The 13,667-nt window shown below is 52.8% G+C and overlaps 1 protein-coding gene across 2 annotated transcripts in view; it reads left to right on the top strand.

The window, feature by feature from the left end:
• The window catches only part of TMCC1 (transmembrane and coiled-coil domain family 1), a 38,395-nt gene that overhangs the window by 15,997 nt on the left and 8,731 nt on the right, over nt 1-13,667 (top strand). For both annotated transcript variants that reach the window (XM_069497669.1, XM_069497670.1), the window contains one exon: nt 10,418-11,352. In XM_069497669.1, the coding sequence (XP_069353770.1) occupies nt 10,418-11,352 (935 nt within the window). The remainder of the gene's footprint in view (nt 1-10,417; nt 11,353-13,667) is intronic.

Below are 13,667 nucleotides of genomic sequence, written 5' to 3'. Positions count from 1 at the left end.
GTGGGGGGGTGATCGGGGGCCAGTGGGGGGGGTGATCGGGGCCAGTGGGGGGGGTGATCGGGCAAGTGGTGGGGTGATCGGGGCCAGTGGGGGGGTGATCGGGGGCCAGTGGGGGGGTGATCGGGGGCCAGTGGGGGGGGTGATCGGGGCCAGTGGGGGGGGTGATCGGGGCCAGTGGGGGGGTGATCGGGGCCAGTGGGGGGTGATCGGGGGCCAGTGATGGGGTGATCGGGGCCAGTGGGGGGGTGATCGGGGCCAGTGGGGGGTGATGGGGGCCGGGGGGGGTGATCGGGGCCGGTGGGGGGGTGATCGGGGCCGGTGGGGGGGTGATCGGGGCCAGTGGGGGGGTGATCCGGGGCCAGTGGGGGGGTGATCGGAGGCCAGTGGGGGGGGTGATCGGGGCCAGTGGGGGGGTGATGGGGGCCAGTGGGGGGGTGATGGGGGCCAGTGGGGGGGTGATCGGGGCCAGTGGGGGGTGATGGGGGGGGCCAGTGGTGGGGTGATGGGAAGGAAAGAATTCCTAGGAGAGCCTTCAAAGGGTGGTGGGCGGAGACTGCTAGGAAAACAGACATTAACTCCTTTTTCTCCGTCCTTGATAGCCAAGTGGGGAGAAGGAGAAAAGGGGAACGTAAAAGATAATCGAAACGTTTTCAGTTGATTTTTATCCAGCGATTGCACTAACTCCTGAGAGCAGAGAAACTTTGCTGACAACTGTAGCGCGTGGCTCAGGGAACGATTATGGACGAAACCATTTCTGTCCGTCTTACTCCAGCTGTTCATCAGCTCTGGCAGATGAAATATGCTGATCGAAACAATGATTATAAAATGTTCAGAAATGAGGTCCACTTGCCCCCGGTATCTGAAATATTTACTAGGACTGTCTGGCTGTGTCAAACGACTGTAGATTGGAGTTCACGTGTGACCTCGTTACATGACATTGCGACCTGCTCTAGAAAGGGCTCCTTCTAAATTGCAGAATAGAGACTTTGAAGGCAGAGTGGACAGGGGAAAAAGATGGTGACTCTGGGGAACAAATGAGGAGTTTTAGAATAATGGGATACTGCAGAACCTTCTTTATATTTGTTTAGCTCATATCTCTGTCTTACTGCGTAAGATGACAGGATTCCCAGAGGATTCCCAGTTCTAAACAGCAACACCGCGGCGCCACGTGTCTGCATGTTAGAGTCCTGTGTGTAATGCAGACATTCCAGATAATTCCTTGACAGTGTTGACATTGCCTGAGTTTCCTATACCAATGCCCAGAATCTGCAGTGGCAATTTAGAACATACCTGTGTAATGATTTGGTCATATGTACGTGCTATACCTTTTAAACAAGTGTCTGCATTGGGCTGTCACTGTTAAATAGTGGACTGGCCAGGCACAGTGTCACCCGAGCACTCTGGGAGGCTGAGGCAGGAGGATCATGGAGGTCAGGAGTTCGAGACCAGCCTGAGCAAGAGCGAGACCCCATCTCTACTAAAAATAGAAAGAAATTAGCTGGATAAAAATATATAGAGAAAAAATTAGCCAGCCCTGGTGGCACATGCCTGTAGTCCCAGCTCCTCGGGAGGCTGAGGCGGGAGGATGGCTTGAGACCTGGAGTCTGAGGCCAGCCTGGACAATATAGCAAGACCCCATCTCTACAAAAAAGAAAAATTAGCCAGGTGTGGTGGCGCATGCCTGTAGCCCCAGCTACTCGGGAGGCTGAAGTAGGAGGATCGCTAGAGCCCTGGAGTTTGAGGCCAGCCTGGACAACATAGCAAGACCCCATCTCTACAAAAAAGAAAAATGAGCCGGGCGTGGTGGCGCATGCCTGTCGTCCCAGCTACTCAGGAGGCTGAGGCAGGAGGATCGCTTGAGCCCGGGAGTCTGAGGCTGCTGTGAGCGAGGCTGACGCCACGGCACTCTAGCCCAGGCGACAGAGCCAGACTCTGTCTCAAAAAAAAAAAAAAAAAGAAAGAAAGAAATAGAGCCTCACATTGGCAATGAAAATTCTCTGATTTAGGTGACAGGCTCCCTTTTCCCCCACAATCTATTGGTCAGAGCCGGTCACACGGTCCCGCCAGGGGACCTGGGAAATGTGGTCTTCACGTGTGTCCGGGAAGGAGGCAGCGTTGGAAATCATCCATGCGTGTAAGCGGTTCACTTAGGATCACAGGATTTTAACAAACATGAATCCCTTACACGAATATCAAACGCCAGACCTGCCCAGGGAAGAATTCGCAGCCCCAGCGCTGAGCTGTATAACTGCAAAGAAAATAGTAACTTACTGGATTTTTATATTAGGCTGAACACAGGCCAGTAGCTCAGTGTATATTTAAAAGCCTACGTCAAACGTATTTACTATGGGAATCCATCGAGTGACTTTTGAGAGACGGGAAGAATAGATTCTCTTGTAAAATCCTTCAAACGGAAACCCCGAGAACTGCGGATTTTTAAATCACGGAGAAGACTTGTACGTATTTTTTTAAAAAAAAACAAAAGAGAGAGCCGTCCCTGTGGGAATTAGTGTTTCGTTTTCGGTCTTCTGAGTGCTAAGGTTACAAATGGTTTTTGCTTTTTCTTCTGTGCTCATTTGTGCTTTCAGAGTTTTCTACGCTGAATGTGATTATCTTTAGACAGTGAAAATGCTAATAAACAGAACTGGGCGAACCGCAGTTAATGTTGATGCTGGTGGCGCCAGGGTTGGGTTTTTGGTTGGTGTTTTTGTAGAAACGTATTTACTCAGTTGAAGCCACCTAATTTTTATTTATTTATTTATTTATTTATTTTGGAGACAGAGTCTCGCTCTGTCGCCCGGGCTAGAGTGTCTTGGCATCAGCCTCGCTCACAGCAGCCTCCAACTCCTGGGCTTAAGCAATCCTCCTGCCTCGGCCTCCCGAGTAGCTGGGACGACAGGCATGCGCCACCACGCCCGGCTCATTTTTCTTTTTTTCTTTTTTGTAGAGATGGGGTCTTGCTATGTTGTCCAGGCTGGCCTCAAACTCCTGGGCTCCAGCCATCCTCCTGCCTCAGCCTCCCGAGTAGCTGGGGCGACAGGTATGCGCCATCACGCCCGGCTCATTTTTTCTATATATATTTTAGTTGTCCAGCTAAGTTCTTTCTCTTTTTAGTAGAGACGGGGTCTCGCTCTTGCTCAGGCTGATCTCGAACTCCTGACTTGGAGCGATCCTCCCGCCTCGGCCTCCCAGAGTGCCGGGATGACAGGCGTGAGCCACCACGCCCAGCCCGCCCTGTAGCTTTAAATCCAACCAGCTGGATGTTTTTCTGTCTTTTATAAAAAGACGCTCACAGCTGGAGGAGAGAGGCAGAGACTGTGATTTGCATTAGCAGCTCTAGCAAGCCGGGCACGCACACGCACACACACACACACACACACACACACGCACACGGATGCTAGTTTGGCAGAAGCCTTTTGTTTATTCAGCGCATCCTCCTCCCCCTCCGAGGCTCCCAGATGTAGCGGCGCGCAGGGCTGGTGCAGGGGACAGAACCGGGTCACACGCGGGCCTGGCCATGCGGGGATGCTGGTGTGGTGCGGCTGTGCCTGCCTGCTTTGCGAAGGGCCCTGTCCGGACACCGCGGAGGTGAGAAGCCCCGGGGACCCACTGGGAGGCTGCCTCGGCGCGGCCGGCCCCGTGGTGGCTGTCCCCGTGGTGGCTGTCCTCGTGGTGGCTGTCCTCGTTGGCGGCGTTATTCTCGGAAGCCAGGCGTGTGCAGCGGTGACAGACGGTGCCACGGCCGCTCTGCAGGCTGGAAGCCGGAACAGACTGGGAAGAGCCCACGGCCAGGAGTGGCTGTGACTTGCTCTTAGGATCCGAGTGGCTGTGACTTGCTCTTGGGATCCGAGCTTGCTCTGGCCATGGACACACTCCCAGGATGAGCTTTGTGGGAAGCAGGATTGGCAGGCTGCCCGGCAGGGGGTGTTGGTAAGATACAACGCTGTGCGTTTTTTTTTCCCTTTCTCTTTTTTTTTTTTTTTTTGCTTTTCTAAATTAGCCACCTAGAATCGCAGGAACTGAAGCATTTTTGCAGAATCGCGTGTGACGAGGGGTGATTTTTTCTTTCTTTCTTTTCTTTTTTTTGCTTTTCTAAATCAGCTACCTAGAATTGCAGTAACTGAATCATTTTTGCAGAATTGCGTGTGACGAGGGGTGATTTTTTTTTTCTTTCTCTTTCTTTTCTTTTCTTTTTTTTTTTTTTTTGCTTTTCTAAATCAGCCACCTAGAGTCGCGCTAACCGAGAACATTTTTGCAGGCTGGCGTGTGACGAGGGAAAACTAGAAAGGAAGGCGTTCTCTCTGCTCGTTCTGCTGTGACCTTCAGAGACAGACACACGTCCCCTCTCCAGAGGGCCCTGACTAGGCAGGAATTTCCGGAGCAGAGAACGCTGGGCAGCAATCGGGACTCTCTCTCTCTTCCTTTCTCTGCATGGTTGCGATTGTCCTTGTCCTCCGTCTTTGCCGACGGCCCCGAACTGTCCCGGAGCCGGTTGTCACCGGAGCGGTGACAATGTGAGCCCAGAAGTCTGCGGGGGTGGGGGAGGTGGGGGAGGGCAGGAGAGGAGTCTGCTGTTTTCATGGCTGTGCCTCCGTGGGTGTTGGTCTTGGGGTCGGCATCCAGCGGTGACAGTTCCCGCATCTCTCAGCCTCTGCTGCGACCAAATCTATTTTTATGAGGTTTTTTTTTTTGGGGGGGGGGGGTGGATACCTTTTTCCGCGCCAGGCCCAATCCCGCCACCCGACAGCCTTTTGCTGTCCCCGGGAATCCGTAGGAACCTTTCTTAGAGAAAAGAGAGTTCTAGAAAGCAGCCCCCCCCCCCCCCGAAGTCTGTCTGGGACTGGAGGAAAGAGAAGGGGACGTGTTATCTTTCAAAATGTAGGTTTCTGGCTGGGTTTGGAGCTCTGACTCAGGGCAGGGGGTTTGGGGGAGGCAAGGGCAATATGCGCAACCTGAACTTCTGTACCCCCACAAGATGCTGAAATAAGAATTAAAATAATAAATAAATAAAAATGTAGGTTTCTGGATGGGTTTGGAGCTCTGACTCAGGGCAGGGGGTTTGGGGGGAGGCAAGGGCAATATGCGCAACCTGAACTTCTGTACCCCCGCAAGATGCTGAAATAAGAATTAAAATAATAAATAAATAAAAATGTAGGTTTCTGGACGGGTTTGAAGCTCTGACTCAGGGCAGGGGGTTTGGGGGAGCAAGGACAATATAGGCAACCTGAACTTCTGTACCCCCGCAAGATGCTGAAATAAGAATTAAAATAAATAAATAAATAAATAATGTAGGTTTCACTCTTAGCAGATTTTGCTTTTTTTTTTTTTTTTTTTTCCTTACCCATACAAAATGCCACTAAGTATACTCTTAGCAGATTTTGGAGTCTTGCTTTTGGCATCTTTCTCCTTACGTGTTTTGTGTCTTCTGACGTAGGCCAAAATCAATAATAATAGTATAAGTGTTTTGTTGTAAATTACAGAGATGGATATCCCATCCGATCTGTGAGATCCTCCCAGAGTCACCTTGCTCGTAAGGCGGATGCTCTTTCCCGTGTTTTTCTAAGCCTGGAGGTTTGCTGGGAGGTAGCTGGGCCGCTGCGTCTTCCCAGCCTGTCTCCGATCTTGCTCTTGGGCCTCTCTTCCGACCAGCAGGGACGGCCGGCCCAGCTGTCCTGGTTGCTCACAGTGGCCGGAGGACAGACCCGTTGACACCTGACTTTTTGCCGACATCACGGGTTAGACTCGAATTACTGCAGCCGCCCCGCACCCCCCATTCCTGATCTCTTCCTCTCTCAGCACCCTAAGTCTCCTCGGTCACATGGTCTTGACCTTGGACCAAGTGATCTCGAAGCCGCAGTGAACAGATAAATCCGTTTTCTCTCTTCCTCTTTTTGAATTGCTGCCTCCAGGCTGAATCAGGATAAAATTCCAAATGCTCAATTCTCTCGGCACACGAAAGCCACCGTAAAAACGTTTTCCCTAATTCCTGGCGTAGTCAGAGTATCAATTTCCTTTTCTGTCTCTAAGAGTTTGGTTCCAACGCTCGTTCAGAGCAGGCTTCTGTGACCTCCCGGTCTAAATAAAGCAGACTTCCCTCTCTCAGTTTATTCTTCTTTTTGCACGCATTCTGTGCTTTTTTCTTCGTTGCACTTTTCAAAGTTTATATTGTTCGCTTCCTGGTGTTTCTGTCTCCACCGCTTGCCCCCCCACTCAAACATGAAGCTGCCTCCGGCCGTGGAAACAGAGACTGTTTGGTTCATTGATGTTCACACCCAGCGCCTGGGCAGATGCAGCTGAGAGGTGAGGACAGGGTAGGCAATGTCGCACGGGCCCTGCGGTGAGAAGAAACACCGGGGCCACCGGGGCTTAAACAAGGCCACTGTCGGCCAGCGCGGTGGCTTCCCACTGGAGTCCTGGCACCTTGGGGAGGCCGAGGCGGGAGGATCACGGGAGGCCAGGAGGTTCGAGACCAGCCCGGGCAAAAAGGAAGACGCTGTCTCTACAAAATATATTTTAAAAAATCAGCTGGGTGTAGCCGTGCGGCGCTTGTAGTCCCAGCTACTCACTCAGGAGGCTGAGGCAGGAGGATCGCTGGAGGCTGGGAATTTGAGGCTGCAGTGAGTGAGGCTGACGCCACTGCACCCTAGCCTGGGTGACAGAGCGAGACCTCATCTGGAAAAAAAAAATTATTTTTGTTTTTTGGCAGAGCAGAACTTGGTATGCCGGGATCCACCACCAGCTCACAGGGGCCAGGACAGAGTCTAGTCTGTGAAGCTGGTCTCAGAAAAGAACCAGTCACAAAAGAAAACAAAATAATCAAGCATCTGTTTTCTGATTTTTTTTTTTTTTTCTTTTTTTTGAGACAGAGTCTCGCTCTGTCGCCCGGGCTGGAGTGCTGTGGTGTCAGCCTCGCTCACAGCAACCTCAACCTCCTGGGCTCAAGCAATCCTCCTGCCTCAGCCTCCCGAGTCGCTGGGACTACAGGCATGCGCCACCACGCCCGGCTCATTTTTCTTTGTTTCTTTTTTGTAGAGATGGGGTCTTGCTATGTTGTCCAGGCTGGCCTCAAACTCCAGGGCTCAAGCGATCCTCCTGCCTCAGCCTCCCAAGTCGCTGGGACTACAGGCATGCGCCACCACGCCCGGCTCATTTTTTTCTACATATATTTTTAGTTGCCCAGCTAATTTCTTCTTATTTTTTAGTAGAGATGGGGGTCTCGCTCTTGCTCAGGCTGCTCTCGAACTCCTGACCTCGAGCGATCCTCCCACCTCGGCCTCCCCGAGTGCCGGGATGACAGGCGTGCGCCACCGCGTCCCGGCCTGTGCTTAATATTAAACGTAAATACTAGATCCGGGTCATGGTCTATATTGTAGTCACGGGATCTGAAATCCCACTGGGAAAGCAAAAATGGAACAATGGGAACCGTGTACAACCTAGAAGACTGTGGGCCCCGAGGAAAGTGGGTTTCTGGAAGCTTCCGTTGCAACTCTTGGCAACTTGGTCATCTGGAATTTTGGCTCCTCCTTCGGCTGCCCCTGGCTGTTAGCTGGGGCCAGAAAGATGAATCTGGAAGGAGGAATTCCGTGACACAGAACAGTCACTGTGTTGGTCTCTCACTGTTCTGGGCATTCTTTTTTATCGACTAGTGGAGCACGGTGTCCTTGTGTCATTAACTTCAGCATGAAATTATCTTTTGATTTTTTTTTTTTTTTAATGCACAGCGTTTCTCGTTTGTCTAGAAAGAAAATAATAGTGGTTTTATTCTTATCAATGGTAATGTATCGAAACCAGGAATAAACTAAATGTATTTTATGGCGTAGAGATGAGCGTGAGTCTTGCTCAGATGGCGAACAGGCAATGCATTCCAGAACATTCCAGATGAAAAAAAAAGCTAGAGGACGACAAGTTGAATTGTTGGCATTTCAGGAGTGTTTCCGATTGGCTGTATTGTCATTATGAAAATGTCGGGAGTGGGGTAATCTACACACAGTTCTTTCCAGCAAAGTGGCTGCTAAATGGAGATTAAGGAGGGGAAACAAAGAAAACGGGTTTGGTTTTAATTTCCAGGCTGGGAAATTTGTCATTCGAAAAACTGTGCTGGGAATTCTTCCTCCCCTAAGACGGTTACTGTCTTACTCATTTCTGTGGCTGCTCCCCAGAGAGCAGGTTGTCAAAGCCTTTTTCCCTGGGCCCTTCTTTCATTCCAGACGATAAACTGCACCCAGGGACAACTTGTTGAAGGACGTTTTTTTTTCTCCTGAATTTGGGAAACCCGCTCTCTCTCTCCCCCGGCTTTGGCTCGCTGCTGCTTTGAAGCGTGAACATTTTAAGCTTTCAGATCTCAGCAGCTGGTCTTTTTTCTTCACCTCCTTCCAACGGTTCTTACCCACTGGTGCGTAAACCAGTGTGACAGGTGTGCTTTGGAGTCCTGGGCCTGACAAAAACCCTTTTACTGGGTAAAAGTCACCAAAATTTGGGCTTCAACAGGCCTGACCTCGATCCTTGATTGGTTGGATTACTCAGCTCTTCCCGTCCCTGTGCCCGAGTGTGTCCTCATTATGTCGCGCTCCAAAGTTATCACAGCTACCTGTGTGTGGTTTGGTGACATTGACCCCGGCCACTGTCACCGGCGTCCTCCTGCCTGCCTCCCCCCATCTCCCGTTACCAATCAGATGTCCTTCTCGGAATCTAGAGGATGATCCCACCCCCCCTTGATACTGGATCAGGAAACTGTGATAAAATTGGATTTTTTTTTTTTTTTTTTTTTTTTTTTTTTTTTGAGACGGAGTCTCACTCTGTTGCCCGGGATAGAGTGAGTGCCGTGGCATCAGCCTAGCTCACAGCAACCTCAAACTCCTGGGCTTAAGCGATCCTACTGCCTCAGCCTCCCGAGTAGCTGGGACTACAGGCATGCGCCACCATGCCTGGCTAATTTTTTTTTTGTATATATATATATTTTAGTTGTCCATATAATTTCTTTCTATTTTTAGTAGAGACGGGGTCTCACTCTTGCTCAGGCTGGTCTCGAACTCCTGACCTCGAGCGATCCTCCCGCCTTGGCCTCCCAGAGTGCCGGGATGACAGGCGTGAGCCACTGCGCCCGGCCTAAAATTGGATTTTTATATTTAACAGTTGGTAACACACCCGTTCGTGTCACCGTGCATAGATGACCGTGATCCGTAAGCGTGGGTCAGAGTTACAGTCATAGTCTAATACCACATAATCTAACACCAAACAATCTAACACCAAAATGCTTTGCGCGTAGTTAAATGGAAATGCAGACGCACTTTGTTTTTTTTTTTTTTTTTTTTTTTTGCACAGATGTGCTTCTGAGCAAAAGTGTATGTAAAGAGTGTGAATCAGCAGGCCGGGTGTGGTGGCTCACGCCTGTCATCCCGGCACTATGGGAGGCCGAGGCGGGAGGATCGCTCGAGGTCAGGAGTTCGAGACCAGCCTGAGCAAGAGCGAGACCCTGTCTCTACTAGAAATAGAAAGAACTTATCTGGACAGCTAAAAATATATATATAGAAAAAATGAGCCAGGCACAGTGGCGCAGGCCTGTAGTCCCAGCACTCTGGGAGGCCGAGGCGGGAGGATCGTTTCAGGCTGCAGTGAGCTAGAGATGCCACCACTGTACTCTAGCCCAGATGACAGAGCGAGATCCTGTCTTTTAAAAAAAGAAAAAAAAAAAAATTAATTTGTGCTGTAAACCCCGTAACAAATCCGCCAGCAAAGGAAGAACAGCCCCAGTTTATATCTCGTGCAAATCCTTTTTCATGCATCTGTTTTGCTTAAAGTCAAGTGTACCGGTACCAGGGTGGCAAATCTTAAAGTCGGGTCTGCCAGGACGAGGGTGGCAAATCTTTTTTTTTTTTTTTTTTTTTTTTTTTTTTTTTGAGACAGAGTCTCACTCTGTTGCCCGGGCTAGAGTGAGTGCCGTGGCGTCAGCCTCGCTCACAGCAACCTCAAACTCCTGAGCTCAGGAGATCCTCCTGCCTCAGCCTCCCGAGTAGCTGGGACTACAGGCATGCGCCACCACGCCCGGCTCATTTTTTCTATATATATTTTTTAGCTGTCCATATAATTTCTTTCTATTTTTAGTAGAGATGGGGTCTCGCTCTTGCTCAGGCTGGTCTCGAACTCCTGAGCTCAAACGATCCGCCCGCCTCGGCCTCCCAGAGTGCTGGGATGACAGGCGTGAGCCACCGCGCCCGGCCATGGTGGCGAATCTTAAAGCCGGGTCTGCCAGGACGAGGGCGGCATGCAGCAGAGAAACAGACGGGGCCCACGCAGGGCGGGCGGCGTCCCAGCCCACCCGTCGGTGCCGGGATCCGAGAGTAGGCGAATCCTGAGCCCCACGCCATGCCTCCCCCCCGCCGGGTCCCCTCCTAACGTGTCCCTCTTGCTTCTGCGCCAGATCGAGCGGTTCGAAGTGAGCGGCCTGGCCCAGGCGTCCAGCGCGGCGGCCCCCGGCGCCGACAGCAGCCTGCACGCAGACTCGGCGGACGCGGCCCCGGACCCGCAGCGCACGAAGGCCGCCATCGCCCACCTGCAGCAGAAGATCCTGAAGCTCACGGAGCAGATCAAGATCGCGCAGACGGCCCGGGACGACAACGTGGCCGAGTACCTGAAGCTGGCCAACAGCGCCGACAAGCAGCAGGCCGCCCGCATCAAGCAGGTGTTCGAGAAGAAGAACCAGAAGTCGGCCCAGACCATCCTGCAGCTGCAGAAGAAGCTCGAGCACTGCCACCGCAAGCTGCGGGAGGTGGAGCAGAATGGCATCCCGCGCCAGCCCAAGGACGTCTTCAGGGACATGCACCAGGGCCTGAAGGACGTGGGGGCCAAGGTGACGGGCTTCAGCGAGGGCGTGGTGGACAGCGTCAAGGGCGGCCTCTCCAGCTTCTCCCAGGCCACCCACTCGGCGGCGGGGGCCGTGGTCTCGAAGCCCCGGGAGATCGCCTCGCTGATCCGCAACAAATTCGGCAGCGCGGACAACATCCCCAGCCTGAAGGACTCCCTGGAGGAGGGGCAGGCGGACGACGGGGCCAAGGCCCTGGGGGTGATCGCCACCTTCCAGTCGAGCCCCAAGTATGGGAGCGAGGAGGACTGTTCGAGCGCCACGTCGGGCTCGGTCGGGGCCAACAGCACCACGGGGGGCCTCGCCGTAGGGGCGTCCAGCTCCAAGACGAACACGCTGGACATGCAGAGCTCGGGCTTCGACGCCCTGCTCCACGAGGTCCAGGAGATCCGGGAGGCCCAGGCCAGGCTGGAGGAGTCGTTCGAGACCCTCAAGGACCACTACCAGAGGGACTATTCCCTCATCATGCAGACCCTGCAGGAGGAGCGATACAGGTAAGCCGGCTGGGAGTCTGCAAGTTAGAACCTGCCCCCGCTTTGGACGCCATGGGAACGGGGCTTTAAGAAGCCTCTGTCGTTCTCTGCAGCGTCCAGAGCGCTTCGGGTTGGTCGTGCGGCGTCCACGTGAGCCCCCGTTTGCCCCAGAGAGCAAACCAAAGGCGTGCTCAAACGGCTTCCCAAGATCACGCGTGACGAAGCGTGTTTGTCAGGCCAGGAAGCATGAGCGTAGCTCCCCAGGCTCCCATCCCGGTTGAGGACGTTAAAAACGAAACCCACAATCTGTCACGAGAGTTTTAAGGGAAAAAAAGACGAAGAAAGAAACGAAGCCCAAGCTTTCTAAGGCGTTTTTTGTTTTTCATCTATTTATTTATAAAGCATAAGAACCACACAAGCATTGCAGCCTGTAACTGTGCCACTTTGAATTCAAAAGATGGGTAAGTTCCAGAACTCCGTAGAAATCGAAGATACAGCCCTGGCCGGGTGCGGTGGCTCCCGCCTGTCATCCCGGCACTCTGGGAGGCCGAGGAGGGAGGATCGCTCGAGGTCGGGAGTTCGAGACCAGCCTGAGCAAGAGCGAGACCCCCGTCTCTACTAAAGAAATAGAAAGAAATTAGCTGCACAACTAAAAATATATAGAGAAAATTAACCGGGTGTGGTGGCACATGGCTGTAGTCCCAGCTACTCCCAGAGTCCCAGCTACTCCTACAGTCCCAGCTACTCCTCTAGTCCCAGCTACTCCCACAGTCCCAGCTACTCCTCTAGTCCCAGCTACTCCCACAGTCCCAGCTACTCCCACAGTCCCAGCTGCTCCCACAGTCCCAGCTACTCCTCCAGTCCCAGCTACTCTAGTCCCAGCTACTCCTCCAGTCCCAGCTACTCCTCTAGTCCCAGCTACTCCCACAGTCCCAGCTACTCCCACAGTCCCAGCTACTCCCACAGTCCCAGCTACTCCTCCAGTCCCAGCTACTCCTCCGGTCCCAGTTACTCCTACGGTCCCAGCTACTCCTCTAGTCCCAGCTACTCCTACAGTCCCAGCTACTCCCACAGTCCCAGCTACTCCTCCAGTCCCAGCTACTCCTCCGGTCCCAGTTACTCCTACGGTCCCAGCTACTCCTCTAGTCCCAGCTACTCCTACAGTCCCAGCTACTCCCACAGTCCCAGCTACTCCTCCAGTCCCAGCTACTCTAGTCCCAGCTACTCCTCCAGTCCCAGCTACTCCTCTAGTCCCAGCTACTCCCACAGTCCCAGCTACTCCTACAGTCCCAGCTACTCTAGTCCCAGCTACTCCTCCAGTCCCAGCTACTCCTCTAGTCCCAGCTACTCCCACAGTCCCAGCTACTCCTACAGTCCCAGCTACTCCCACAGTCCCAGCTACTCCTCCAGTCCCAGCTACTCCTCCGGTCCCAGTTACTCCTACGGTCCCAGCTACTCCTCTAGTCCCAGCTACTCCTACAGTCCCAGCTACTCCCACAGTCCCAGCTACTCCTCCAGTCCCAGCTACTCCTACAGTCCCAGCTACTCCTCTAGTCCCAGCTACTCCTACAGTCCCAGCTACTCCTCTAGTCCCAGCTACTCCTACAGTCCCAGCTACTCCTCTAGTCCCAGCTACTCCCGCAGTCCCAGCTACTCCTGTAGTCCCAGCTACTCCTCTAGTCCCAGCTACTCGGGAGGCTGAGGCAGGAGGATCGCTTGAGCCCAGGAATCTGAGGCTGCTGTGAGCGAGGCTGACGCCACGGCACTCTAGCCTGGGCGACAGAGCCAGACTCTGTCTCAAAAAAAAAAACAAAAGATAGAGCCCATCCAGATACTTGGCCTTAAACTCTTACCCGGGCAGTTGCGGAAGAAAGATCACTGGAAGTAAATCCAGATAAGAACGTCTGTGACCATTAGCATGAATTGGCAAATGCTCAAACGTCAGTGAACTTAAACACGAAAGCGGTTCTACGGTAGTTAGAGGACTGTCAAAGGGCCAAAGGCTCTAGTCATCATCCGGGCGAAAGGTAGAGCTGGTCTCTTGTTCTGTGTCTCCGATTATTCTAGATGTTCATATCAGACCCCCTCTTACCCGTCCTCCAAACCAGTGTCCTTCACACGCAGAGAGAAACAGTGTTCCCCGTGGAGTGCGCACTTAGATCCCGTGCTCTAATGTCGGCCAGAGACAGGCCGCCTCGTGTCGCAGTTTGGGGACGAGTCTCGCGGGAGCCACACGTCAGGGTAGGCCTGGGAGGGCCCTGGGTCTGGGCCTGTCCCAGTTACTGATCAGAGAGAAAGTCTCACTACTTCTGCGGTATCAGGAGTTGAGCAGATAT

The sequence above is a fragment of the Eulemur rufifrons genome, chromosome 22 (assembly GCF_041146395.1).
Source record: "Eulemur rufifrons isolate Redbay chromosome 22, OSU_ERuf_1, whole genome shotgun sequence".
Taxonomy (NCBI): Eukaryota; Metazoa; Chordata; class Mammalia; order Primates; family Lemuridae; genus Eulemur; species Eulemur rufifrons.
Note: the sequence above shows the minus strand (reverse complement) of the source record. Positions and strands in the feature narration are given on the sequence as shown.